Source organism: Scyliorhinus torazame, chromosome 29, assembly GCF_047496885.1.
Source record: "Scyliorhinus torazame isolate Kashiwa2021f chromosome 29, sScyTor2.1, whole genome shotgun sequence".
Classification (NCBI taxonomy): Eukaryota; Metazoa; Chordata; class Chondrichthyes; order Carcharhiniformes; family Scyliorhinidae; genus Scyliorhinus; species Scyliorhinus torazame.
The window spans coordinates 29393305-29420723 of NC_092735.1; the positions used below are offsets into that span (position 1 = coordinate 29393305).

Below are 27419 nucleotides of genomic sequence, written 5' to 3' on the forward strand. Positions count from 1 at the left end.
TGGCCATGGAATCTTTTGAATCCGCCTGAGGGGGCAGCCAGGATCTTGCTTTACAAACTGGATCTGTATCCACTGGTGTTTGAAATTATTTTATTTTTTTAATTTAGAGTACCCAATTAATTTTTTTCCAACTGAGGGGCAATTTAACGTAGCCAATCCACCTAGCCTGCACATCTTTGGGTTGTGGGGGGCGAAACCCACGCAAACACCGGGAGAATATGCAAGCTCCACACGGACACTGACCCAGAGCCGGGATCAAACCTTGGACCTCGGTGCCATGAGGCAGCAGGGCTAACAACCACTGTGCCACCCCTAGAAGGATCTTACTGAGACATATAGAATTTTGATGGGGTTGGGCGCAAAGCGAATATTTCCCCTTATGGGGGAAGAGACGAGAATCAGGGGACTCAGTGGTCTCCCATTTAAACAGCAAGGAGGAAAATCTATTTTCTCTGAGTGAAAATGAAAAAAGCTTATTGTCACAAGTAGGCTTCAATGAAGTTACTGTGAAAAGCCCCTAGTCGCCACATTCCGGCGCCTGTTCGGGGAGGCTAGTACGGGAATTGAACCGTGCTGCTGGCCTGCTTTAAAAGCCAGCGATTTAGCCCAGTGTGCTAAACCAGCCCCAATGGATCATTGGTTTGTGGAGTTTGGTTCCCCAGAGAGGATTGGAAGCAGGGTCATTGACTATTTTTAAAGTTGGGTTAGACAGATTCTTAATGGCCAAGGTTGTCCGGGGGAGGGGGGGGGGGGGGTGCAAATAGCCAGCTCCTAATTCATACGCACGTACGCGTGTATGTTTTATCTCATCCAAAAGCCAATCCCTGTGACAGCTGCAGGTTTAGGACTGCAATAATAAGAGTTCAACAAACAGACTCAAGACTTAGGATTGCTTTGAAAACAAGGAACTGAGTCGGGCAGGCTTTTATAATAATAACAATAATCGCTTATTGTCACAAGTAGGCTTCAATGAAGTTACTGTGAAAAGCCCCTAGTCGCCACATTCCGGCGCCTGTTCGGGGAAGCTGGAACGGGAACTGAACCCGCGCTGCTGGTCTTGTTCGGCATTACAAGCCAGCTGTCTTAGCCCACTGTGCTAAACCACATCAGGGCGAATGCAGAAGATTTATTCAAGCGGGCGGACAATGAAGACTGGTAAATGCTCTATTACGGTCAATTGCCGTCGTCCGTCCATCCAGCCCCCCTCCGTCCCACCAGCTTCAAAGCCCACAATCTGGTAACTAACTAGCCAATTCAAGGAAAATCAGTGTGACTATTTTCACACACAGGAGGCTCTTCACCCCCTCTCCCATCGCCGGAGTCCCCAAATCTTGCCCTTTGACTTGGAACAGAAAGGCAAACAGATAACGGTTATCCTTGTCTAATGAGCTTTTTCCGTCAGATCACAGGATGTCAATTTGCTCAGTGATTAACTTCTGGTGGTCTGCATTAGCGCTCACGTGTCTATCAGATCAAAGTCACATTCTGCAGCAAACACAGAAGTCAGCATGTAATAGTCCATATTTTCTTTGGTGAACGATTTTCTGAAATCAGTTCTCAAGAGTGGCTGCCAGACCAGCCCAAAGTTTACCCTGAGATACAGGGTGATCCGTAGGACTGGCGTGGCATGTAGCAACCCCATCTCTGAGCCAGAAGCTCTGGGTTTGAGCCCCACCCCAGCACTTGATGGCCACGGAAGGTGTGTTCATAATGCAGCCAAACAGGTCGATTGGGCTGTATCGTTCTTTACGGAACTGCTGAGGGTTTTGGCCAAGGTTGGTTTCATGACCGCTACAGGCATGGAAGGCCAAAGGGCCTGTTCCTGAGCTGTATGTTCTTTCACTAAAAACCTACAAACCATTCCAAATACTCGTCAATAATAACAATAATCTTTATTAGTGTCACAAGTAGGCTCACGTTAACACTGCAATTAAGTTACTGTGAAAAGCCCCTAGTCGCCACACTCTGGCGCCTGTTCGGGTACACTGAGGGAGAATTCAGAATGTTCAATTCACCTCACAAGCACGTCTTTCGGGACTTATGGGAGGAAGCCGGAGCGCCCGGAGGAAATCCACGCAGACACGGGGAGAACGTGCAGACTCCGCACAGACAGTGACCCGTGCTGGGAATCGAACCCGGGACCCTGGCGCTGTGAAGCAACAGTGCTAACCACTGTGCTGCTGCACCACCCCAGCCGTTAAGAGTAGGAGTGATTCACGGTCAGCTATGCCGTTGAAAGAAATTGGAGCCTCGACCATCACTACCCATAGCGCCAGACTATAACAAGCATGGAAAAGTGTACGTTGCCACAGCAACTCGGACTCCTAGTATGAACCGGAACACACCACCACATGCAGCGTCATGAATATTACACGGACAGTGTTGTGCTGAGTTTTCCATCCTGTCTGTTAGCATGCACATGTCAGAGCACGCATGTGTAGTTTTAGGTGAATAACAATAAAACTCTATGTGAAGACTTGGTTTCGGTCGTCACTGCCAACCAATCATTGGGCTTAACACTTGGCACTGTAAAAAGGAAGTGATTTTTACACAATTAAAAACACATTACCTGGAATAAACACTTCGCTGACTGCTCTTCTAAAACCATAAACTGATGTGAAAAATAAAAGTTAAATTGCTGATAGATGTTATATACCTCCACCGACAAAGGATTTCAGATAATAATCTCCCTTTGAACTAGAAATAACTATTGCAGCAAGAGCTCGCCAACATTTCAAACTACCGAGGCAGTCCAGAATTTGGAACAATTGTAGTTCGAAAAACTGAAAATGCGAGGAAGCTGGAATAAGTATTTAAAATTATGGGTGGCACGGTAGCACAGTGGTTAGCACTTTACAGCACCCGGGTCCCAGGTTCAATTCCCGGTTTGGGTCACTGTCTGTGTGGAGTCTGCACGTTCTCCCCGTGTCTGCATGGGTTTCCTCCGGGTGCTCCGGTTTCCTCACAGAAGTCCCGAAAGACTTGCTTGTTAGGTGAATTGGGCATTCTAAATTCTTCCTCCGTGTACCCGAACAGGCGCCGGAGTGTGGCGACTAGGGGCTTTTCACAGTAACTTCATTGCAGTGTTAATGTAAGCCTACTTGTGACAATAAAGATTATTATAAAAGCTGAAGTAAAGCTTTCAATATGTTGCAACTTTGCAACCATATAAAATCTCAATTTCCAACCAAAAACTTGATAAATAGCTATATGGTACTCCGAAGGTAGCCCAGCAGAAGCCAGAGAATAGATTTACAAGCTACATCAACTAGTCTTCATCCAGCACCTCCAATGCAGTAAAACATCCCAACGTGCTTCAAGGGACTGTTATCGAACAAAGTTTGGCACTGAACAACTTATGGGGATCTTCACTTAGATGACCAGATCCCTGGCGCTGTGAAACAACAGTGCTAACCACTGTGCTACCGTGCCACCCATAATTTTAAATACTTATTTCAGCTGGGTCAAAGAGACAGGCTTTATGGGGTCTCTAAAGAAGGAAACAGGTCGAAAGGCGGAGAGGTTTGGGGGGGGAATTCTCAGGGCCTAAGTGGGCGAGGTTATGAACAGCGAAGCAATCAAAATCGAGGGTGACGCAAGAGGCCAGAATTGGTGGAGTGCAGAATCAGAGGAGATTACATAGACTGGGAGGAGTAAGGTCTTGGACAGATGTGAAGACAAGTGTGAGAATTAATTTGTTGCTTAACCGGGCGCCAATAGAGATCAGAGAATAAAGGGGTGATGGGTTAACAGGGCTTGATGCAAATTAGGTTATGGGCAGCAGGGTTTATGGAGGCTGGAAGGTGGGAGTGAACTAGAGGTGTGTTGGAATAGTCAAGGCGAGAGGCAACAAGAGCACAGATGAGATTCTGATAAGTCAAAAGTATTAACGAGTCTCAGGTGTACGAGGTCTATGTAGCTCCAATTCTTTTAAACTGCAAAAGTGACCAAAAAACTGGTTCATTTATGTCCTTTTAGGGATGGAAAGCTCATGCAAGTAAAAATGGACTGTACAAAAGTGTAACCTTACTGTGTGTATATTGTACAAGACAATGCTAAATTCCCGAGAAACTTACTTCAGTTAAGTGTGGAGATTACAGAACCTGGGACAGGTTTCCCTAAGAGCAGAGGAGGTCAAGGGGTGATTTAATGGAGGTGTTCAGAATTATGAGGGATTTTGACTGGAGGAAGCAGAGAACAAGAAATCAAAGGCCAGGGCCGGGATTCTCCGACCCCACGCCAGGTCGGAGAATTGCCGGGGGGAACCGCGAGAATCGCACCACGACAGCAAGTCTCTGGCCTCACCAAATTTTATAATAAGGGTGTCAAGAGGAACGTGTGACATCCTCGCGGTGCCTACCCCCAAGACTTTTAACCGGTGAACTCCCTCGGGCCACGCTCAACAATTTGGTGGAGGGGACAGTAAGTCTTCCAGCTATGATTGGCACAACACACCAAAATGGAAGGTGGACCTGGATGTTTTGGGCAGAACGGTAGCATAGTGGTTAGTATAATTGCTTCACAGCTCCAAGGTCCCAGGTTCGATTCCCGGCTTGGGTCACTGTCTGTGCGGAGTCTGCACGTTCTCCCCGTGTCCGCGTGGGTTTCCTCCCACAGTCCAAAGATGTGCAGGTTAGGTGGATTGGCCGTGCTAAATTGCCCTTAGTGTCCAAAATTGCCCTTAGTGTTGGGTGGGGTTACTGGGTTATGGGGATAGGGTGGAGGTGTGGGCTTGGGTAGGGTGCTCTTTCCAAGAGCCGGTGCAGACTCGATGGGCCGAATGGCCTCCTTCTGCACTGTAAATTCTAAATCTAAAAAAAATTCTAAATCTAAATCTAAATTTTGTGCCATGCCACCACAGGTGGTGGGAAGTTTGTTCGTAAGTTCATAAGATGTAGGAGCAGAATTAGGCCTTTTGGCCCATGGGTCTGCTCCGCCATTCGAAGATGGCTGATCTCATCCTGGCCTTAACTGCACCGTCCTGTCCGTTCTGCATAAGCCTTCAACCCGTTACCAATTAAAAATCTGTCGAACTCCTTCTTAAATTTACTCACTGTCCCAGCATCCACCGCACTCCGGGGTAGCGAGTTCCACAGATTCACAATCCTTTGGGAGTAGTTTTTCCTCAACTCCGTTTTAAATTTGCTATCTCTTATTCTAAGACTATGACCTCTTGTTCTAGAATGCCCCACAAAAGGAAGCATCTGCTCCACGTCTACTTTTAAAAAATGTTTTTAAATTTAGAGTACCCAATTAATTTTTTTCAATTATGGAGCAATTTAGTGTGGCCAATCCACCTAGCCTGCACATCTTTGGGTTGTGGGGGTGAAACCCACGCAGACACAGGGAGAATGTGCAAACTCCACACGGACAGTGACCCAGTGCCGGGATTGAACCTGGGACCTCGGCTGGTTTAGCACCCTGGGCTAAATGACTGACTTTTAAAGCAGACCAAGGCAGGCCAGCAGCGTGGGTTCAATTCCCGTACCAGCCTCCCCGAACAGGCGCCGGAATGTGGCGACTAGGGGCTTTTCTCAGTAACTTCATTTGAAGCCTATTTGTGACAATAAGCGATTTTCATTTGGGCAGCACGGTACCATTGTGGATAGCACAATTGCTTCACAGCTCCAGGGTACCAGGTTCGATTCCGGCTTGGGTCACTGTCTGTGCGGAGTCTGCACATTCTCCCTGTGTGTGCGTGGGTTTCCTCCTGGTGCTCTGGTTTCCTCCCACAGTCCAAAGATGTGCGGGTTAGGTGGATTGGCCATGCTAAATTGCCCATAGTGTCCAAAATTGCCCTTAATGTATGGTGGGGTTACTGGATTATGGGGATTAGGTGGGGCTACTGGATTATGGGGATTAGGTGGGGTTACTGGGTTATGGGGATAGGATGGAGGTTTGGACCTTGGGTAGGGTGCTCTTTCCAAGAGCCGGTGCAGACTCGATGGGCCGAGTGGCCTCCTTCTGCACTGTAAATTCTATGTCTAACCACTGCACCATCGTGCGGCCCCTTGTTCCACGTCTACTTTATCCATACCTTTTATCATCTTCTGCACTGTAAATTCTATGAAATTCTATCTTGTATTCCTCAATTTGATCTCTCCTCATTCTTCTAAACTCTAGAAAGTATAGGACGGGACTGTTCAACCTCTCTTCATGACAAACCCCTCATCTCTGGAATCAGCCTACTGAAGCTCCCCCGAGCTGCTTCCAATGCCACTACATCTTTCATCAAATAATGGGTTTGAGTCCCACACCTTGGTGGGCAAGTAAGGTGTTTTCATAACACGGACAAGCAGGTTGAATATCAGCTCTCTTTCTCTCTCCACAGCGGCTGCCAGACCTGCTGAGCACTTTCCATTTCTATTTAAGATCGCCAGCATCCGCAATATTTTGCTTCCTGGTCAGTCAACGTATGGAAGAAACCGTGGAGCCTCGGTCATCACTATCCATAGCTCCAGACTACAACAATTTGCATGCAAAAGGTGCATGCTACCACAATACCTCAGACTTCCTGAGTGAACTGTCGCACACCACCATGTAGAATGCCCATGATCTCCCGCCTCCTGGGAGGTCAGGATCCCAGCAGCAAACATTTAGCAAATAGTCTTCAATACAATGCTCTGTTGGCCATTTATTCTCAGAGGAATGCTTCCCTGTATTTATTCAGCTTCAGGATAATCAAACTCCTCCAGAATCTGGTGCATCATAAATGACCTCAGATCTCTCATCGTCTTGTGACCGGTTAATTCATTAACCAATTAAAATGACACAAGCTGATAAGACGCAGCATTATGGATGTTCCACACCCTGCCTCCTTCTGACCAAAGACTGGAAAGAACATCTGCTGTAAACTAAGCGATACTGACAAATGAAAGTGAGCTTTAATGGCAAGTAATTGTAGTCCTTTGCCATCCTTCTGAACCCATCGTGTTTGATATACCTGTAAAACACTACCCCTTAGATAGATGCGTGTTCTCATGGAATACCCCCTCACCGGGCCCTGCCACTGACGATGCATGTATTCATACACCTTCTGTAACGCAAACATCTGAAGCCGCTTCACAGGAAAGGTTCACACCGATAATCACAGAATTTTGGGCCCAGGCATTTAAAGCTGCATTCGCCATTTAGGTGTGATGGACTTAGGGAATGCACAAGAGACGGATTTAAAGTGGTTCAGATGAAATTAAATGAAAATCGCTTGTCACAAGTAGGCTTCAAATGAAGTTACTGTGAAAAGCCCCTAGTCGCCACATTCTGGCGCCTGTTCAGGGAGGCTGGTACGGGATGAGGTTTACTAGACTGATGCATATTATGAGGAAAGGTTTTCCACTGGAGTTTACAAGAGTGAAGCGAGGCGGGTTTAACGTATACAAGATCCTGAATAGTCCCGACAGGGTGAACGTGGAAAGGGTGTTTCCTCTTGTGGGTGAGTCCAGAACCGGGGGCGGGGGGGGGCACGGTTTTAAAATTAGGGGTCACCCTTTCGGAGCGATGATGAGAAATTATTTAGAATCATAGAATTTACAGTGCAGAAGGCCATTCGGCCCATCGCGTCTGCACCGGCCCTTACAAAGAGCACCCTACTCAAGCCCACGTTATCTACCCTATCCCCGTAACCGTATAACCCCCACTTAAGCTTTTTGGACATGAAGGGCAATTTAGCATGGCCAATCCACCTAACCCGGACTGTGGGAGGAAACCGGAGCACCCAGCGGAAACCCACGCAGATACGGGGAGAACGTGCAGACTCCATACAGGCAGTGACCCAGCCGGGAATCGAACCTGGGACCCTAGAGATGTGAAGCAACTGTGCTAACCACTATGCTACCGTGCTGCCCACAATTAACTTCTCCCACTCTGAATTAAGATGACTTTGGAACTCTCTGCATCAGGAGGTAGTGGAGGCAGGGCCATTAAGGCGGAGGCAGATAGATTCTTGTTAGGCAAGAGGATCAAAGGTTGTTGGGCGTAGGGAGGAATGTGGAATTTGAAACTCACCGATCAACCATGATCTTATTGAATGACACAGCAGGTTAGAGGGCCCGAATGGCCCACCGCTGCTCCTATTTCTTATGTTTGTATCTAAATATTTGAGAGGATTGTGGGGCATTATCGGGCATGACACAGTTGGCCTCTGTGACAGAAGGTTAGGAGCTCAAGTCCAGCTCCGAGACTGAAGCGCAGTTACCGAGGAAGCGCAGCCCCGTTGGGGGGACCAAACCAAGCCCCCGTCTGGCGCTCTCAGACAAGACATCCCACAAAGAGCACCCTAACTATGCACACTCCCCTGCCCTATCCCTGCAATCTCAACTAACCTGCACATCTTTGGACTGTGGGAGGAAACCACGCAGACCCGGGGAGAACATGCAACCTGTTCCAACACCATATAAATGATCTGCAAGCAGGGACAGAGTGTAACATAGCAAAATTTGCAGATGATACAAAAATAGGTGGGAAAACAGGCAGTGAAGAGGAGATAAAGATTTTACAGATGGATATAGACAGGCTTAGAGACTGGGCCAAGGTTTGGCAGATGGAGTTTAATGTGGATAAGTGTGAGGTTATCAATTTTGGCTGAAAAAATAGAAAGGCAAATTATCTAAATGGAAAGCAGATTTAAGATGCGTCTGGGCAGAGGGATCTGGGTGTCTTTGTTCATGAATCGCAGAAAGTCTGTATGCGGGTACAGCATGTAATTAAAAAGGCAAATGGAATGTTACCGTTTATTATAAAAGGATTGCACTTAGTGAAGTGTTGTTGCAATTTTATAGGGTGATGGTGAGACCACATCTGGAGTATTGTGTTCCTATGTTCCCACCCTGAGCTAGAGATATCAACTCCAATTAATTTTATTAATAACAATAATTAAATAGGCAACAAATAACTGCTGCATCACAGTAGCTAGCACTGTTGCCTCACAGCACCTGAGACCCGGGTTCAATTCCAGCCTTGGGTGACTGCCCGAGTGGAGTCTGCACGTTCTCCCGTGTCTGCGTGGGTTTCCTCCGGGGGCTCCGATTTCCTCCCACAGTCCATAGATGTGCAGGTTAGGTGGATTGGCCATGATAAATTATCCCTTAGTGTCCAAAAGATAGGCTGGGTTACAGGGATAGGATGTGGGCCTCGGTAGGGTGCTCTTTCCAAGGGTCGGTGCAGACTCGATGGGTCGAATGGCCTCCTTTGCCACTGTAAGGATTCTGTGAAATACAGCTGGCTAACTATTATCTAATACCCAACACCCTCCCTCTTTGACTCGCCCTACCCTCTGCATACACACACGCAATCACACAAGACAGACAAACACAGAGGGATGTAAAGGAAAATAATGCGAAAAGTTAAAATAACCGTCTCGGTTTCAGATGGACACATGGGCGGGCACGGTAGCACAGTGGTTAGCACTGTTGCTTCACAGCGCCAGGGACCCGGGTTCGATTCCCGGCTTGGGTCACTGTCTGTGCGGAGCCTGCACGTTCTCCCCGTGTCTGCGTGGGTTTCCTCCGGGTGCACCGGTTTCCTCCCACAAGAGCCGAAAGGCCTGCCGGTTTGGTGAATTGGACGTTCTGAATTCTCCCTCGAACAGGCTTCGGAGTGTGGCGATGAGGGGATTTTCACAGTAACTTTACTGCAGTGTGAATGTAAGCCTACTTGTGACAATAATGAAGATTATCATTGATTCATCTTCCAGTCTCAGCCGTCAGTTGCGGTGTTCTTGTTTCCCGTCTGTAATGGTTTTCACTGTAGATTCATCAAGATCTCAAGACTTCATATTCTCGAGAAGAGCAGCGGAGGGGGCAGAGCTGCTTCCCCGGCATCCACCCAATGTTGCCAACACCCCCACCCCCCCCCCCCCCCCCACCCACCACCCCCCCCACCCACCCCCCCCCCCCACCCCCCCACCCCCCCACCCCCACCCACCCCCCCCCCCCACCCCCCCCCCCCACCCCCACCCCCACCCCCCCACCACCCCCCCCCCACCCCACCACCCCACCCACGCCCCCCCCACCCCCCCCACCCCCCCCCCACCCCCACCCCACCCCCCCCCCCCAGGCCAATGCAAAAAAGCCAGCCGGGCGGTCTGGCCACCGTCGCACCGAGTCGCCGGGGAGCTTCCTGCGTGTAAATTGGCCGCCGTGTTTCCTGTAGAACAGCGGCAGCCCCTTCAGCATGCAAAGGCGACAGAACAAAAAGAAAAGCCCCAGTTGGTTTTGGGGGGGGACACACTGAGGTTGTGGAAAGGCGCTACACAAATGCTCATCTCCCTGCAGCACAGGCAACCAGACCCCCTTCCCCCTCACCAGTTCCAAGGGGGAGGCTGTTGCAAGCAGGATTTTTGCAGGAGGTTTATTTTGCAAACCTTCATTTTGAGTTTACCTGAGCCTGACCCCGCGTGACAGCAGAGCCCAGGGCAAAGGTCACTGGGATCTTTCCAGAAGCCTGGCAAGGGAGGGGAATGGAGAGGGAGAGAGAGAGACAGAGTGTGGGGGAGGGGGGCGGGGTCCCTGTGTCTCACCTGCGCGTTCCTCGGGCTCTCGGGGGCCGGGCCGTAGCTCATGGCGCCGAAAATCTCCTCGACACTCAGTCTCTCCGTCGCAGCGCCGGCCGCCATGACACTCCCCGGGGATCTGAGCGGAGTGGAGCGGGCTGTCAATCGCCCGGGGACTTCCGCCGGAAGGAGGTCGCCGGTCCGTCCGTCCACCGTTCCGCCGGAAGAAGGTCAGAGCGCGCCCTGGTTCCGGGAGGGTGATTGTTTATTTTTTGTGTATCTAATTCCATATTGGACATTCGTCAGGTTTCCCGGCGTCGGTGGCGGGGAGAGGAAGTGGCGGAACTGGGAGGGGAGGGGGGGGGGGAGGGTGTGTTTGTTAGACTCTCCCCACCCCCGGAACGTTTGTTTCAGGGCCGCTGCGTATCGGGGGTCGGTTTGGGGCGTTGCGCATAGCAACAGGTGGAAGCCGCAGAGGCTGAGTGCGGAGCGGGCGCTGCCCGGGTGAGGGAGCGGGCGCTGCCCGGGTGAGGAGCGGGCGCTGCCCGAGAGAGGAGCGGGCGCTGCCCGGGTGAGGAGCGGGCGCTGCCCGGGTGAGGAGCGGGCGCTGCCCGGGTGAGGAGCGGGCGCTGCCCGAGAGAGGAGGGGGCGCTGCCCGGGTGAGGAGCGGGCGCTGCCCGGGTGAGGAGCGGGCGCTGCCCGGGTGAGGAGCGGGCGCTGCCCGGGTGAGGAGCGGGCGCTGCCCGGGTGAGGAGCGGGCGCTGCCCGGGAGAGGAGCGGGCGCTGCCCGGGTGAGGAGGGGGGCGCTGCCCGGGTGAGGAGGGTGCGCTGCCCGGGTGAGGAGCGGGCGCTGCCCCGGGTGAGGAGCGGGCGCTGCCCGGGGTGCGGAGCGGGCGCTGCCCGGGTGAGGAGCGGGCGCTGCCCGGGAGAGGAGCGGGGCGCTGCCCGGGAGAGGAGCGGGCGCTGCCCGGGAGAGGAGCGGGGCGCTGCCCGGGAGAAGAGCGGGCGCTGCCCGGGGGAGGAGCGGGCGCTGCCCGGGGGAGGAGCGGGCGCTGCCCGGGGGAGGAGCGGGCGCTGCCCGGGGGAGGAGCGGGCGCTGCCCGGGGGAGGAGCGGGCGCTGCCCGGGGGAGGAGCGGGCGCTGCCCGGGAGAGGAGCGGGCGCTGCCCGGGAGAGGAGCGGGGCGCTGCCCGGGAGAGGAGGGGGCGCTGCCCGGGAGAGGAGGGGGCGCTGCCCGGGAGAGGAGGGGGCGCTGCCCGGGAGAGGAGGGGGCGCTGCCCGGGAGAGGAGGGGGCGCTGCCCGGGAGAGGAGGGGGGCGCTGCCCGGGTGAGGAGGGGGCGCTGCCCGGGTGAGGAGGGGGCGCTGCCCGGGTGAGGAGGGGGCGCTGCCCGGGTGAGGAGGGGGCGCTGCCCGGGTGAGGAGGGGGCGCTGCCCGGGTGAGGTGGGGGCGCTGCCCGGGTGAGGAGGGGGCGGTGCCCGGGTGAGGAGGGGGCGGTGCCGGGTGAGGAGGGGGGCGGTGCCCGGGTGAGGTGTGGGCGCTGCCCCGGGTGAGGTGTGGGCGCTGCCCGGGTGAGGAGTGGGCGCTGCCCCGGGTGAGGAGTGGGCGCTGCCCCGGGTGAGGAGTGGGCGCTGCCCCGGGTGAGGAGTGGGCGCTGCCCGGGGTGAGGAGTGGGCGCTGCCCGGGTGAGGAGTGGGGCGCTGCCCGGGTGAGGAGTGGGCGCTGCCCGGGTGAGGAGTGGGCGCTGCCCGGGTGAGGAGTGGGCGCTGCCCGGGTGGCGTTGTGGGCGTTGCCCGGGTGAGGAGTGGACGAATTCCTGACCTGGGTCTTCAATGCGAGTAAATAAGCTGATCCCTTAGCTTTGGACTGAATGGGGGAAAGAGCATAAAATAACTTGAATTGTATACAAGTAGAGTGAGGGTAGACTGTAATTTTAATATGCAAATATGACAAAATACAAATGATGATTTATAGGTAGCTGCTAATCTGGGCTGAAGGTCTGGTGGTGCAGTGGATCCCACCCCTGCCTCTGAACTAGAAGTTCGAGGGTCAACTCCCACTCCAGGACTTTATGGCCACGGAAAATGCATTCATTTTTCTTTATAAATTTAGAATACCCAATTATTTTTCTTTTTCCAATTAAGGGGCAATTTAGCGTGGCCAATCTATCTATCCTGCACATCTTTGGGTTGTGGGGGTGAAACCCACGCAGAGAGGGGGGGTGGGGGGGGATGTGCAAAGTCCACACAACAGAGTGGGCGAGATTCCTGATCAGTCGGTGATGGAAAGAAATTGGAACATCTACCATCGGCATCCGTAAACCCAGACTGCAACATGTATGGAAAGGTGCATGTTGGCATCGCAACTCAGACTCCCTGTGTGATCTGCAACACACACTAACTGGAGGCAAATTAGTCTCCAATGGAATTGGTTGTTGTGTCCGTCTGGAATACTTACCTGCATGCTGTGCTTGAGAAAAGATCTTAGAGGGACAGATGAGAATAACAGCACCACCTTGTGTTTATATAGTTTTATTAACGTAATAAAACAGTCGCTTCATAGGGTCACAGAATCGTAAAATCCTCATAGTACAGAAGGAAGCCATTCAGCCCATCGAGTCTGCACCGACTTTCGAAAGAGCATCCCACCCAGGCCCATTCACCCACCTCATCCTCCTAACCTAACCTACACATCTTTTTGTGACAATAAGGGGCAATTTAGCACGGCCAATCCACCTGACCTGCATATCTTTGACTGTGGGAGGAAACTGGAGTACCCACGCAGACACGGGGAGAACGTGCACACAGACAGTCACCCTAGGCCAGAATTGAACTGGACCCTGGCGCTGTGACGCAGCAGTGCTAGCCACTGTGCCACCCATGAAACATAATTTGACACCATTGTCACAAAAGGGGATGCAAGGATAGGACATCAAAAGCTTGGTTATAGAGGTAGGTTTTGAGGAGAATCTTAAAGGAGGTGTAAGGGAGAGAAACGGGGAGGGCATTCACAGAGCTTGGGACCTGGGCAACCGAAGGCATGGCAGCCAATAGCAGAACGATTACAATAAGGGGTGCACAAGATATTAGCAAATTGGGCTGCTGGCGGGGATTACAGCGAGGTAGGGAGGGGTGAGGCCACAAAGAGGTTTGTAAATGAGGAGGAGTAATTGAAGGTCAAACTTTTAAAATTTAAAAGTGAAACAGAAGTTCAGCATCAGATTATAGGCTGCCTATTCCACGGCCAGCTAGGATGTTACCGAGTTATAGTTACATACCACAATCCTGTCTCATTGCTTTTGTACAATAGGGAACAACAACATAGCCTTGAAAGAAAAGAAACGATTGGTGAATGACAACTTAATTAAATTCTACTGTTTTTATATATATATATATATATATAAAATATTTATAAATGACAATCCTATTGACCTTGATGCTCTTTTAGTGGTTATTGAAAGGCGTACCCAGACTTTTCACAGACACCGAGTTGGACCATGGCAATGACAGATGGAAGTCTGCTTTCGGCTGAGATGACCGAGGATACGCTTTATGAGCAGCTGCTGCTGCAGGTAGGCATGCGATCCCACCTAGCGGGCGCCCGTTTACTGCAAGAGCCCTCAACGTTTGAATATCTGCACCGATGTAGCTTTTATTTATTATGTTGATGAGCATCCATTTCACACCCGCTTCCTCCCCCAGGCTGCGCAGGAGATGCAGAATCAACTTCCGACAGGACAGGAATCCAAGCAGATCAGACCGCAGCCAGGTACGCAGTTGCATCCCTCACCTCCCACCCACGTAGCATTCCGCAGAAGTGGCAAGCAGCTAGAACCGGAGAAAGGTTACCGAGCAGGAAGAGGCCATTCAGCTCAGCGTGTCCGCGTCCGCCAAAAAAGAAAAGAGGGAAAAATAAACAGCCTCTCATTTCAATTCCACTTTCCGTAGCCTTGGATTACGCTGCAGATCCAGGAATCTTTTCTTATTGAGCGTTTCAGCCACAGATTTTTAATCAGTAAGAGGATCAAGGGTTATGATGATAAAGCAGGAAAGTGGAGTTGAGGATTGTCACATCAGATCTGTCACGATCTCATCGAATGGCCATCCAGACTCGATGGGCCGAATGGTCTACCTCTGCTCCTACGTCTTGTGGTCTGACCACCAACCTGGGCAGCTCTCCCCCGCGGTATTCTGTAACCCAGATTAAAAGATTTAAAGCATTTTCAAAAGGAGGGGTGGGACTCCAAACATTCAGCTTAGAGGCAGAGAAGCTACCCCCTGCGCCCCAGGACCACCTCACATTACAGTCCCACTGGTTGATAGAAAGAAACACTTGTATTGGTATGGTACCCATCAAAGCAATTTGCGACCAACATTAGTAACTTTTTGAAATGTAGTCACGGCAACCAATTTACGCACAGCAAGCTCGCACAAACAGCAATGTGAGACTGACCAGGTGATTTAATTTTAGTGATGTTGATAAATAAGAACAAATACACAGGTTCTTCTGCAGACATCCAAGAAGATGGATTGGGCCTCGGTTTAAAATTTCATCCAAAAGACGGCGCCTCTGGCAGTGCAGCACGGTGTCGTACTGCACCGGGGGTGTCAGCCTAGATTTTCTGCTGAAATGCTTGGAGTGAGACCCAAATTGGCTACAGCCTGTCTTAAGGTTGTTAACCATCGAGCCGCAGTTGACCGAGGTTGCCCTAAGGTACTTGGTCAAAGGGGTATTCGACTTGTACAGGCAATGCTGTAAGCAGGTTATTTTATCACAAGCATTAGAGCCATGATTCCGACCTCTGACAAGTGCACGATGTGCAGATGCTTCAACGTAGGTCAACAGGAAGCTAATGGGAGGGGTCACCCCTGAGTTATTTCCTTCCCACTACCCTTTCTGTGGTGATATGCATCACTGTAAATACACAAGGGGTTAATGTAAATACACTACGACTAAGTAAACACTAGATAGCACCAGAGACGTCATAACATGCAGACATACAGCTAATGAACACATAGAATAGGACACGACCAATGGGCAGTCAAGACACCCAGAGGTGACACTACCACAAGGGGGCAACCCATATAAAAGGACAGGGCACACATGCTCTGTCTCTTTCCACAGGCGACATTTAGAGAGTAGGACAGGGGCAGATCAGAAGCATCACACCCACCACGTGGCTTAGAGCAGACTGGTTAGTTAGACTGACATACTAAAGCAAGATTAGCAGGAGAGTCGAACTCATAGAGAACTGTGCTAATGGTTCAATAAATCACATTGAACTTACTTCAAAGTCTGGAGTATCTTTTGGTCAAAGCTGCATCGAGTTGCAGCCTGTGTTATCCCAGAGTACACAACACAACACTTTCTTTAGATCAAGGGAGCTGGGGCCAGTCCTGACTGCCTACAGCACCCTTCACCATCTGAGGCAAAATGTGACATTGAGCCGATGAGGGCAGTGGCCACAAACTTGTTCAAAGAGCTCAGTTTGAAGGAGGAGAAAGGCAGCAAGACTTGGGAGGAAATTCCAGAGCTTGGGGCCCAGGCAGCTGGCGTTACGCCTGCCCAATGATGGAAATTGAGGGAAAACTACTATTTAGTTCGACTGATAAATCACTTGCAAAAGAAAAAAAACCTCTTCCTTTTCGCAGGCTTTTGTGTGAAGACAAAGATGAAGAACGGCGAGAAGGTTTTCATCAACGTTTGCAAAGCTGATCAGATCCCGCCCCCGCCAGATCTCTCTGAGGAGGGCTTGGTGACCCTGCTGGAATCGGACGACCCTTCCGAATACAGGATTCCCATGAGCCTCGGCGAACCGCATGCCGAAATTGACAACAGTGCGTGTTTGTATAATGGGGGAGAGGAAGGGGGTCATTCTGTGCGGTTGGGTGCCTGGGGGTTAGGGCGGGGTGACCGCATCAGTGAATGGGATAGTCCCGGTTTGTGCCGATCGTGGAAGTTAAAGAAGGAGGACACTCTGCCCTCGTGTCTGTGCCAGCTCTCTGCAAGAGCGACTCAGCTCATTCCCCAGAGCCCTGAAGATCTTTCCTCTTCAGGTAGTTATCTAATTCCCTTCGCCCGGCACACTCCCAGGCCGGAGGCGCCTTCCAGATCCTAACCACTGGGGCTGTGTTTAAAAGAGGGTTTTCCCCTCGCGTCACCTTTGGCATTTCTGCCAGCCGCTTGAATCGGTGACCTCCGGCTCTCGAGTCTTCCAGTGGTGGGAACAGTTTCCCTCTGTCCAGGCCCCCCTGTCGCGTTAACAGTAAATGTCAAGTGAGGGCGGGATTGAGCTTGAGGTGCCAGGCCCACCTCACTCACAGTGGGGTAACCTCGTCTGAGCTGGCCTGGCCAGTCCTCTTTGGCAAGGTACCAGAGGACAGCCCTTGCTGTGCCAGTGGGAAAGGGAATAATCGGGAGAACAAAATACTGCACTCTGGCAGATTAGTGTTGTTTTTTTCCTTCCCAGGCAGTAATGGATGCACTGCGTATGACATAGTCATCAATTCAAAATTTTACAACAAAATTCAGGTAAGAACCAAAGATTTGTATTGAAGGGTTTCGTCATGCCACATCTGGGTTAGTACGGCACTGTGACGGGTATAGCAGGGAACTAGTAACCCCGAGGTCCAGAGATGGCATCAATGTGAAAATCTGAATTTGTTACATCTGGACAGTGTGGATCTTAAGAAATAGGGGCACGTGTAGGCCATTCACCCTGTCAAGCCTGCTCCACTGTTCAATAAGATCGTGGCTGATCTGATGTGGCCTTAACTCCACTTTCCTGCTGGTTTCCACCCCCACCACCACCACCCCAGTAACCCTGACTCCTTGTCAATCAGACTTGAATATATGCAATAAAAGCAAAATACTGCAGATGCTGAAAATCTGAAATAAAAACAGAGAATGTCGGATAACCTCGGGTCTGGCAGCATCTGTAGAGAGAGAACAAGAGTTAACGTTTCGGATTTTTTTGCGAGGAGAGGTTGAGTAGGTCAGGCCTGTACTCATTGTAGTTTAGAAGAATGAGAGGCGACCTTATTGAGACATATCGGATTCTCGGGGGGGGTTTGACAGGGTCGATGCTGAGAGGTTGTTTCCCCTTGTGAGAGAGTCTAGGACCAGAAGGCATAATCTCAGAGTAACGGGTCGTCCATTTAAGACAGATGTGGAGGAATATCTTCTCTCGGAGGGGAGTGAATCTGTGGAATTCTTTACCGCAGAGAGCTGTAGAGGCTGGGTCGTTAAGTATGTTCAAGGCTGAGATAGACAGATTGTTAATCGGTAAAAGAATCAAGGGTTATGGGGATGAGGCAAGAAAATGGAATTGAGGATTATATCAGATCTGTCATGATCTCATTGAATGGCTGAGGGTGACATGATTTCTGCCCCTGTGTCTTATGGTCTTATGGAAGAAAGCCTGCCACCCCCTGGTTACCCAGTCAGGCCCCACGTGGCTCCAATCCCACACTGTTCCGCCTGACAGGTAATCCCCTCTGACGTTTCCCGGGCGTGACCATCTCGAGTAAATATGGTCCTGTGTCGCCTAAATAAATAACACTCGCGAAAAGATCTAATGCGACACCAAACAACGCCAGCAACAACATCTTACACTTGTGTAGCACCTTTAATGAAGTAAAATATCCCAAGGTGCTTCACAGGAATGTTATCAAGCAATATATACTGAGCCGCATAAGGAGGTATTATGACAGGTGACTTAAATCTCGGTCTTGGGGAGCATCTTGAAGCAGGAGCAGAGCGCGTTAGAGGTTTTGGGAAGGGATCCCGCAGATTGGTGCCTAGGCAGCTGACGGCTGAGCTGCTGATGGTGAAGACCAGTTTATGGCAATGAAGTGATTTGAGAGTGCATGAAAATCCAAGTCTCTCCGCCCAACAGTTGTCAGAGCTTTGGTCACACTGCAAAGTGGCAAAAGCACAGAACCAAGAACGTAACTTCATGCCGACCAGAGTTGCAAATTTACAAGCATCTATTAAATGCCATTAAACTCTGGTTGACTTCTGGCACTGGGTAGATGATGCCACAATTTTGATTCGGTGGCCTCACTGGGACAGATGTCCTTGAATACAAATAAACCCTAGCAACAGGATGATCCAGTGTACCTACCGTGCTCCGGCTGAAGCAATGAAACAGCCGATTGGCTAAAAATGGTGATACTTGTGTAAAAAAGCAGTGAGATTTTGCACGATGATCTTCATGGTCAACCAGCCAATTTCACCACTGCAGCAACTTCAAGTGGTACCCTGAACTCTTTTATATCTGGTTGGTACTATTACTCCACAGTATAATGTAACCCTTTTGTTGTTGCTTGATTTAAGGATTTAGTTATCCTTTAATGTTTGGGCTGTGGGTGGTAGAAGAACAAAGGGACTTTGGTTTGTATACCACCTTTCACAGCCTCTGCATGCTTGTAAATTTGCAATTCTGGGTCATCAAAAAGAGCAGAAGCATTGTCCCGGTGTCCTGGCTAATAGTTATCCCTCGACCAACATTGCTAAAACAGATTATCTGCTCATTCTCCCATTACCGTTTGGCGGGCAGCACGGTAGCACAGTGGTAAGCACTGTTGCTTCACAGCGCCAGGGTCCCAGGTTCAATTCCCGGCTTGGGTCACTGACTGTCCGGGGTCTGCACATTCTCCCCGTGTCTGCGTGGGTTTCCTCCGGGTGCTCCGGTTTCCTCCCACGAGTCCCGAAAGACGTGCTTGTTAGGTGAATTGGACATTCTGAATGCTCCCTCCGTGTACCTGAACAGGCGCCGGAGTGTGGCGACAAGGGGATTTTCACAGTAACTTCATTGCGGTGTTAATGTAAACCTACTTGTGACAATAAAGGTTATATATAAATTGACTTGCGCGTTTCCTACATCACAACAGTGACCACACTCCGAAAGTTCTTCATTGTCTATAAGGCACCATGGGACATCCTGAGGCCCTGAAAGGTGCTATGTCAATGCAAGTAATGCAGGAAAGTAATTTATTTTTCCCATTTGTTCCTTTTTCCTTGACACAGAACAACAAACTCTTCATGGAATTCTTCGTGACTATCGGCTTTGAAGGTCTGGAAAACAAATATAATTTGGAACTTTCCCGAGGTAACTATCTCCATTGTTGTTTAGCTTGCCGCTTATCCCCGAGACCTGGATTCCGCCCTCCTTTCTAACCTTGGAACAGAACCTTTGCCTGGTGAACTACATGGCTAGTTCCAACGATGGGCAGAATGAGGTGCTTTCCCAGCTGGCGGATCCATTGTTCAGTCAGTATTCTCCACGGGGCTGTCTCTCCTCCCTGGAGGCCTACCGGGATTGTTGCCATACGTTGGTGACAGAGAGCAAAAGAGCGAGACAGTTGCCCGCTGCTATTTTCAGCCACCAGTCTTGTGAGGGTGGGAGACACTTGTTTCTGTTGAGCCCATGAATTGCAAGTCCCCAGAAAGCTGGAAGATTGCCTATATCGGTTTGATAGAACAAAGAACAAAGAAATGTACAGCACAGGAACAGGCCCTTCGGCCCTCCAAGCCCGTGCCGACCATGCTGCCCGAATAAACTACAATCTTCTACACTTCCTGGGTCCGTATCCCTCTATTCCCATCCTATTCATGTATTTGTCAAGATGCCCCTTAAACGTCACTATCGTTCCTGCTTCCACCACCTCCTCCGGTAGCGAGTTCCAGGCACCCACTACCCTCTGTGTAAAAAAACTTGCCTCGTACATCTACTCTAAACCTTGCCCCTCTCACCTTAAACCTATGCCCCTTAGTAATTGACCCCTCTACCCCGGGGGAAAGCCTCTGACTATGTTGGTAAGCTGGCGAAAGAAAGAAATTAAAGACTTGAATTTATATAGCGCCTTTTCTTAGGATACCGGACCAGATCCCAACATTTGTTCGGATACCGGACAAGAATCTAAAAAAAATATTTTTTAATTTGGGTAGCACGGTACCATTGTGGATAGCACAATTGCTTCACAGCTCCAGGGTCCCAGGTTCGATTCCGGCTTGGGCCACTGTCTGTGTGGAGTCTGCACATTCTCCCCGTGTGTAGTGGGTTTCCTCCGGGTGCTCCGGTTTCCTCCCACAGTCCAAAGATGTGCAAGTTAGGTGATTGGCCGTGATAAATTGCCCTTAGTGTCCAAAATTGCCCTTAGTGTTGGGTGGGGTTACTGGGTTATGGGGATAGGGTGGAAGTGTTGACCTTGGGTAGGGTGCTCTTTCCAAGAGCCGGTGCAGACTCGATGGGCCGAATGGCCTCCTGCACTGTAAATTCTATGTATGTCTATGTAATTTGTAAAACTGTGAGGAAAGGGTACTTTACCCCCAAGAGTGACTCTGATTAGTAGGTATTTTTTTCTGTAAAACAAACTATAATTTAAACACAGAATTAACCACATTACTATCAAAGAAAATAACTTTACAATTATCAGTTAAATAGTTCTTAAACACAAGGAAAAACCTGAACTCACTATTCATACCTGCTGCTAACTCCAATTAAGCAACACAATACAGTTCAAATGCCACTTATAAACAAAGTTAACAAATGGATTGCCTGCCTGCTTAGTTATATGGAGACTATAGGAGAGAGAGAGAGACCCTTTCAGGAGCAGAACCAGTACACATCTGCTCAACCTAGCAGCATTTGGCAAAACTGCTGTTCAGTTTCAAATTCTCCCGTCTGGTCAGGCATGAATCATATGGTAAGCTGCAAATCTACAGACCGACCTGGCTCCTCCCATTAATTATTGAATAGCTTAGAGTAGTCTCCAATTTGATGTCCATGACAGAATGACGACCTTCCAGGACCATAAGACATAGGAGTCATAGTAGGCCATTTGGCCCATCGAATCTGCTCGGCCATACAGTGAGACCATGACTGATCGGAAATTATAACCCTCAACCTTTAATGGATGTGAACCCAGATTCCAGAGGTGAGCCAGTGTTGCTGAAATTGGTTACAATTTTGTTCCCAGAGTGGCGAATGCTGAAAAACAGGAAATTTCTGGGATCCATAACAGAACAGAACATCAGAACAAAGTCAAAACCTGTTATCCAAGAACTGGAATCCAGGTAAAGTGATCGGCGAAAGAACTTGCACCTCAGACGACCTTGATGCGTTTCCCCTTTGCACATAAAGACAACATGATAGCACCCGGATCATACAACACAGCAGGAGCCCATCTTGCCTGAAGGAGATTCTCCAATTAGTCTAACCAACCCAACCCCCCGCCCCCCCCCACACACTTCTTTCCCCGCAGCCCTGCAGTGCAGATGGAAATAATCCCAGCCACTACGAAGTTCTGATGGAAGTGCTTTCCATTTTTTAAATTGGGGGCCGGTTTAGCTCAGTGGGCTAGATGTGATGCAGCACAAGGCCAACAGCGCGAGTTCAATTCCCGTACCAGCTGAGAATTCTGACTTTTTCCTCTGTGTACCCGAACAGACGCCTAAATGTGGCGACTAGGGGCTTTTCACAGTAACTTCATTGCAATTTTAATGTAAGCCTACTTGTGACAATAAAGGTTAACTTTTTTACTGGGGCTGGTTTAGCACAGTGGGCTAAACAGCTGGCTTGTAATGCAGAGCAAGGCCAGCAGCGCGGGTTCAATTCCCGTGCCAGCCTCCACGAACAGGCGCCGGGATATGGCGATGAGGAGCTTTTCACAGTAACTTCATTGAAGCCTACTTGTAACAATACACGATTATTATTATTGTTAATTATCTACTTGTTTCCGGGATGTTGCCGTCGCTGGCTATGCCAGAATGTGTTGCCCGTCCCCAATTGCCTTTGAGAAGGTGGTGGTGAGCTGCCTTAAACCGCTGCAGTCCCTGTGGTGTAGGTACACCCACAGTGCTGTTAGGGAGGGAGTTCCAGGATTTTCACCCAGTGACAATGAAGGAACGGCCAACATATTTCCAAGTCAGGATAGTGAGTGGCCTGTTGGGAAATTGCAGGTGGTGGTGCAGGCATCTGATGTCCTTGACCTTCTAGGTGGTAGAGTTTGCAGGAGGATGTGCTCTAGAAGATGCGGCACGGTGGCAAGCACTGCTGCCTCACCCCTGGCGCTAACGAGGGACCCGGGTTCAATTCCGGCCTTGGGTGACTCTCTGTGTAGAGTTTGCACATTCTCCCCTTACCTGGGTTTCCTCCGGGTGCTCCCGTTTCCTCCTACGGTCCAAAGATTTGCATGCTAGGTGGATTGGCCGCCCTAAATTGCCGCTTAGTGTCCAAAGATTAGGTGGTGTTACAGAGATTGGACTGGGGATTGGACTCAGGTAGGGTGCTCTTTCAGAGCGTCGGTACAGACCCGATGGGCCGAATAGCGTCCTTCACTTGAGGGATTCTATGAGTCTTGGTGAGTTGCTGCACTGTACCTTGGAGACGGTCCACACTGCTGCTACTGTGCTTCAGTGGAGGAGGAGGTAAATGTTTACAGTGTTGAATGGGGTGCTGGTCAAGCAGGTTGCTTTTTCCTCGTTGCTGCTAAGCAAATGGGCAGACAGCTGAAAGGGATCTTGCATTTTCCTAACTTTTTCATGTAAAAAGATTCAGACTTGGGGGAACTGGATGATCCCAGCAGAATAAGGCTAAACCCATCCATCCTATTTTGTTTTGACAGCACCTCGTCCCCAGAAACTGGCAGTAACCCCCTTATATCAGAAGTGGAAAGGTAAGATTGCTTCATCTTAATTCAGAGTGGAAGAAGTTAATTATGGGCAACAAGGTAGCACAGTGGTTAGCACAGTTGCTTCACAGCTCCAGGGTCCCAGGTTCGATTCCCGGCTGGGTCACTGTCTGTGCCGAGTCTGCACGTCCTCCCCGTGTCTGCGTGGGTTTCCTCCGGGTGCTCCGGTTTCCGCCCAAAGATGTGCAGGTTAGGTGGATTGGCCATGCTAAATTGCCCTTCGTGTCCAAAAAGCTTAAGTGGGGGTTATTGGGTTACGGGGATAGGGTAGATACGTGGGCTTGAGTAGGGTGCTCTTTGTAAGGGCCGGTGCAGACGCGATGGGCCGAATGGCCTCCTTCTGCACTGTAAATTCTATGAATTGATTAGGTGACTTACGATAAAGGATATTGAATAGAGAGAGCACTGCGATTGAGATACTGATTGCAGGAGCCACATTCATGTTTGAAATTTGTTTTTGTTTTTATTCAGAAAAGGGATCAGGACTGTATACACGGAATGAGCATTGTTACTGAATTCTTAACATCCTCTCTCTCCATTCTGGCAGTACCTGTGTGGAGCCGGAATACACAATCGTGGCTGAGCCTGCAGACGAGCACCCCAGCTTCCTGGTAGCAGAGATTTCCTTACCAAAAGTGGTTAGTGTTACATTCCCAGCCAGCTGCATTTTGGGGAAGATGGAGGAGGATCCTGCAGAGCCATGATAGATTTGTGAATAAAGTTGTAAAGTGGTCAGCATTGGTGCTTCACAGCGCCAGGGACCCAGGTTAAATTCCAGGCTTGGGTTACTCTCTGTGTGGAGTTTGCACGTTCTCCCCATGTCTGCATAGGATCCTCCGCGTGCTCCTGTTTCCTCCCACTGTCCAAAGGTACGCAGATTAGGTGGTCTGGCCATTCTAAATTGCCTCTCAGTGTCCAAAGATGTGCAAGTTAGGTGGGGTTACAGGGATAGGACAGGGGAGTGCGCCTAGGCCGGGTACTCTTTCAAAGGGTCGCTGCAGATGCAACAGGCCAAACTGCCTCCTGCACTGTAGGAATTCTATTCTAAAATATGGAAACCATTTCTTAATGAGCTTTATCAGTCACGAACAGTGAAAAGCCAATCAAGCACAGTACAGAAGTACTCTAATACCTAATGTGAGTGAATAGGAGAGCAGGAGAGAGAGAGAAGGTCGTGGTCAGCCGGGGATGTCACACGAGGGAGGGGAAGGAGGGTCACGGAGATGGGGAAGGAGGGTCACTGGGATGGGGAGGGGGGGTCACACGCATGGGGAGGGGGATGGCCAAGAGGAGATTTGCTCGAGTTTCATGAAGGGTCTCAATAGAGAGGCTATTTCCAGTGGCTGAAAGAGGGGGCTAGCTGTAAGGTGATTGGCAGAAGGAGGTTGCGACACGAGGCAAAACATTTTTATACAATGATCGGTTAAGCATTTGGAATGCGCAGCCTGATCGGATGGATACTGAAAGAAAATGGCCTCGTGTTGCACCCTCCGATTCTACAGTTACAAGGGGCTGTGTTATGGGTCAGGGTTTACAGAACCCCAAAGTGTATCATGGAGTTCACCTGACCCACAACTTTTAATAGATTGTGGTATGGGGAGCACACGGCCCACTCTACAGGTGTGGTACAGCAGAAATGGACAAGTGTTTTTTAAAACAAAACAATGTTTATTCTATGAACTCAAGTTAACCGTTTTAAAACAAACCGTGAATATCTCAGCAACCAGTAAATCAAATACACCACCCAAAGAATACAACACTAAGTAATCTGTGTGCTGTTCTTTTAACATCCAAAAGACTTAACAAACATCCAAACATCAGGGTTTAGATTCAATACTGAGAACATTTATAATTCTGAATTCACCAAATGAATAAGATAGTCTTTGGATGGCAGACTTCAGATGCAGCTCACTGAAAAATACAGACACACGCAAGCTTTTTCTCAAACTGATACTAAAAAGCAGAAGTAGAGCTCAGCTCCACCCACACTCTGATATCACTCCAGTAACATGAGCAGCTCCATTTCTTAAAGGTACATTTCTTAAACGGCCATTTCTGAAAGGTACTCTCACATGACAGCTGGTTTAGCACAGTGGACTAAACAGCTGGCTTGTAATGCGGAACAAGGCCAGCAGCGCGGGTTCAATTCCCGTACCAGCCTCCCCGAACAGGCGCCGGAATGTGGCGACTAGGGGCTTTTCACTAACGTCACTGAAGCATACTTGTGACAATAAGCGATTATTATTATTACAAGTGCTCCCTCTTTGTGCCACAGGATTCAGCAGGATCATTACTGCTTGACCTCGGAGAAGACCGGATTGTGCTGTGGGCACGGCCTGACCTTTATCACCTAGATATTTACATCCCGTATAACATTGTTCAGGAGGAAAGTGGCTCTCAGTTCAACCGGAAAAGCAGGGTAAGGAAGTGCCGAGCAGATCACTGATCTTTCTACTACTCAACTGACCTGTGACAGACACCAGCCAAAGAAGCTTATTGTAAAAATACCCTTTCATGAAAAAAAAGTGCACATGGACAGAAAAACATGCTTAGGAGTGTGTTGATTCCTTTGACCTGTATATGTATATGTGCAGGTGCCATAAAGCATCAGACAGGAATGAATTGTCCCTCTTTATCCAGTGTGTGCTGTACATGCACAAGGGCAGATGTGCCACATTCGGGTCCCAGGTTTGATTCCCGGCTTGGGTCACTGCCTGTGCGGAGTCTGCACGTTCTCCCTGTGTCTGCGTGGGTTTCCTCCGGGTGCTCCGGTTTCCTCCCACAAGTCCCGAAAGAAGTGCTTGTTAGGTGAATTTGACTTTCTGAATTCTCCCTCTGTGTACCCGAACAGGCGCCGGAATGTGGCGACTAGGGGACTTTCACAGTAACTTCATTGCAGTGTTAATGTAAGCCTACTTGTGACAATAATAAAGATTATCATTATTATGTTGCACCAGACAGGAGTGAAATGAGCACTTGGTGCCAGTGTGGCAAGGCGAGAGATAGTCAGCGACACAAAATAAGGAGAAGACTGACCTTGAGAAGGAAGTTACCTAAATGCAGTGCGGAATTATTCACTTTGTGTACTGTTTTCTTTTTCTTAACAGGTTCTGACTGTAACGATGCCAGTCCAGCCGGCCTAAAACCAAGATCGATTCCAGTACCAGCAGTGCTCACAGAGACTAGTAAACCGGGGTTGGGGGGGCGCTTTCACTTGATCCCAGTGTGTACACCATCAGCATTTACCCTGTCGTTTTCCATGCCAATTACATGGTTTTACTGTGTCGCGCTCTTGGGAATTATGCTTAAAAATAATCGATGTTCCAAGTCCATGGCCACCGACTATCCTCTGGCACCTTGTCCAAGTTTTTCTTTTAATATTGATTCACGGGCTGGCAGGGATGATATTTATTCACTCCTCATTCACCTCGAGGTGGCGGTGAGCCGCGCCCTTCAGTACAGCTGCGTGGTTTACGACGCCCGATCGCAGGGGAGTCGAAAGTCACTCACGTTGCTGTGGATCTGAAGTCTCTTGGAGGCCAGACTGGGTAAGGAAGGCCGATTTCCTTCCCAGAGTGAACCAGGTGGGGTTTTTGTGGCGATCCAGTAGTTTTGCGGTCCCCATTACTGGGGCAGGCTTTTTGTTTGGAGTTGAACCCGCAACTCAGGATCACTAGTCTGGGCCCCTGGGCTACTGGATCAGTGGCATAAGCACTAAGCTCCCATGTTACCCATTGTGCATAACAATTAGTGAAGAAAGCAGGCAAGCTGTTTGACATTGGAGGGCATCACAGCCACATCCAGTGCTGCCCTCCAACTTCTTGTTATCCTTTGCAGCAACCAGTCACTGTTTTAAGATTAAAAGCGAGGATTAAAGTTGATTTTTTAAAAATTATTATTCATTCCCGGAATGTGGCCATTACTGGCAATGCCAGCATTTATTACCCATCCCTAATTGCCCTTGAGAAGGTGGTGGTGAGCTGCCTTCTTGATCCCGCTGCAGCCCCTGAGGTGTAGTAGGTACACCTACAGTGCTGTTAGGGAGGGAGTTCCAGGATTTTGACCCACCGACAGTGAAGGAACGGCCGATATATTCCCAAATTAGGATGGTGAGGAGCTTGCAGGGGAACCTCCAGGTGGTGGTGGACCCAGGTATCTGCTGTTCTTGACCTTCTAGACGGCAGTGGTTGCGAGTTTGGAAGGATTATTGCAAACACACGAGAAGAGGAGCAATGCC

The 27419-nt window shown here is 49.8% G+C and overlaps 2 protein-coding genes across 7 annotated transcripts in view; one reads left to right on the plus strand and one right to left on the minus strand.

Annotated features, from left to right (window-relative positions):
* Positions 1-10689, minus strand: part of aldh16a1 (aldehyde dehydrogenase 16 family, member A1) — a 77859-nt gene extending 67170 nt beyond the window's left edge. The window contains exon 1 of the mRNA XM_072492291.1: positions 10517-10689. Within this exon, the coding sequence (XP_072348392.1) occupies positions 10517-10612 (96 nt within the window). The 5' untranslated portion in view covers positions 10613-10689. The remainder of the gene's footprint in view (positions 1-10516) is intronic.
* Positions 10690-10911: 222 nt separating this feature from the next.
* On the plus strand, positions 10912-27413 carry LOC140403982 (PIH1 domain-containing protein 1-like). Of its 6 annotated transcripts, none has more exons than XM_072492297.1 (11): positions 10912-10993; positions 13935-14058; positions 14189-14255; positions 16139-16324; positions 16957-17018; positions 19518-19599; positions 21470-21566; positions 23117-23167; positions 23730-23820; positions 25458-25601; positions 26290-27413. In XM_072492297.1, exons 2-11 carry the CDS (start codon positions 13984-13986, stop codon positions 26323-26325), a joined length of 891 nt encoding a protein of 296 aa, XP_072348398.1. In that variant the 5' UTR covers positions 10912-10993; positions 13935-13983; the 3' UTR covers positions 26326-27413. The 6 variants fall into 6 exon arrangements, with proteins under 6 accessions (XP_072348398.1, XP_072348395.1, XP_072348396.1 ...); XM_072492294.1 differs by having other exon boundaries at positions 10935-11060; XM_072492295.1 differs by lacking the exon at positions 10912-10993 and adding an exon at positions 11125-11236.
* Positions 27414-27419: the final 6 nt, after the last annotated feature.

Bases quoted from the DNA above. Each gene is read 5' to 3' on its own strand.
- LOC140403982 (XM_072492297.1), top strand. From the start codon at position 13,984: ATGGCAATGACAGATGGAAGTCTGCTTTCGGCTGAGATGACCGAGGAT. The intron at 14,256-16,138 runs GTACGCAGTTGC...TCCTTTTCGCAG, and splicing joins GCAGATCAGACCGCAGCCAG to GCTTTTGTGTGAAGACAAAG. The intron at 23,168-23,729 runs GTAAGATTGCTT...CCATTCTGGCAG, and splicing joins CTTATATCAGAAGTGGAAAG to TACCTGTGTGGAGCCGGAAT.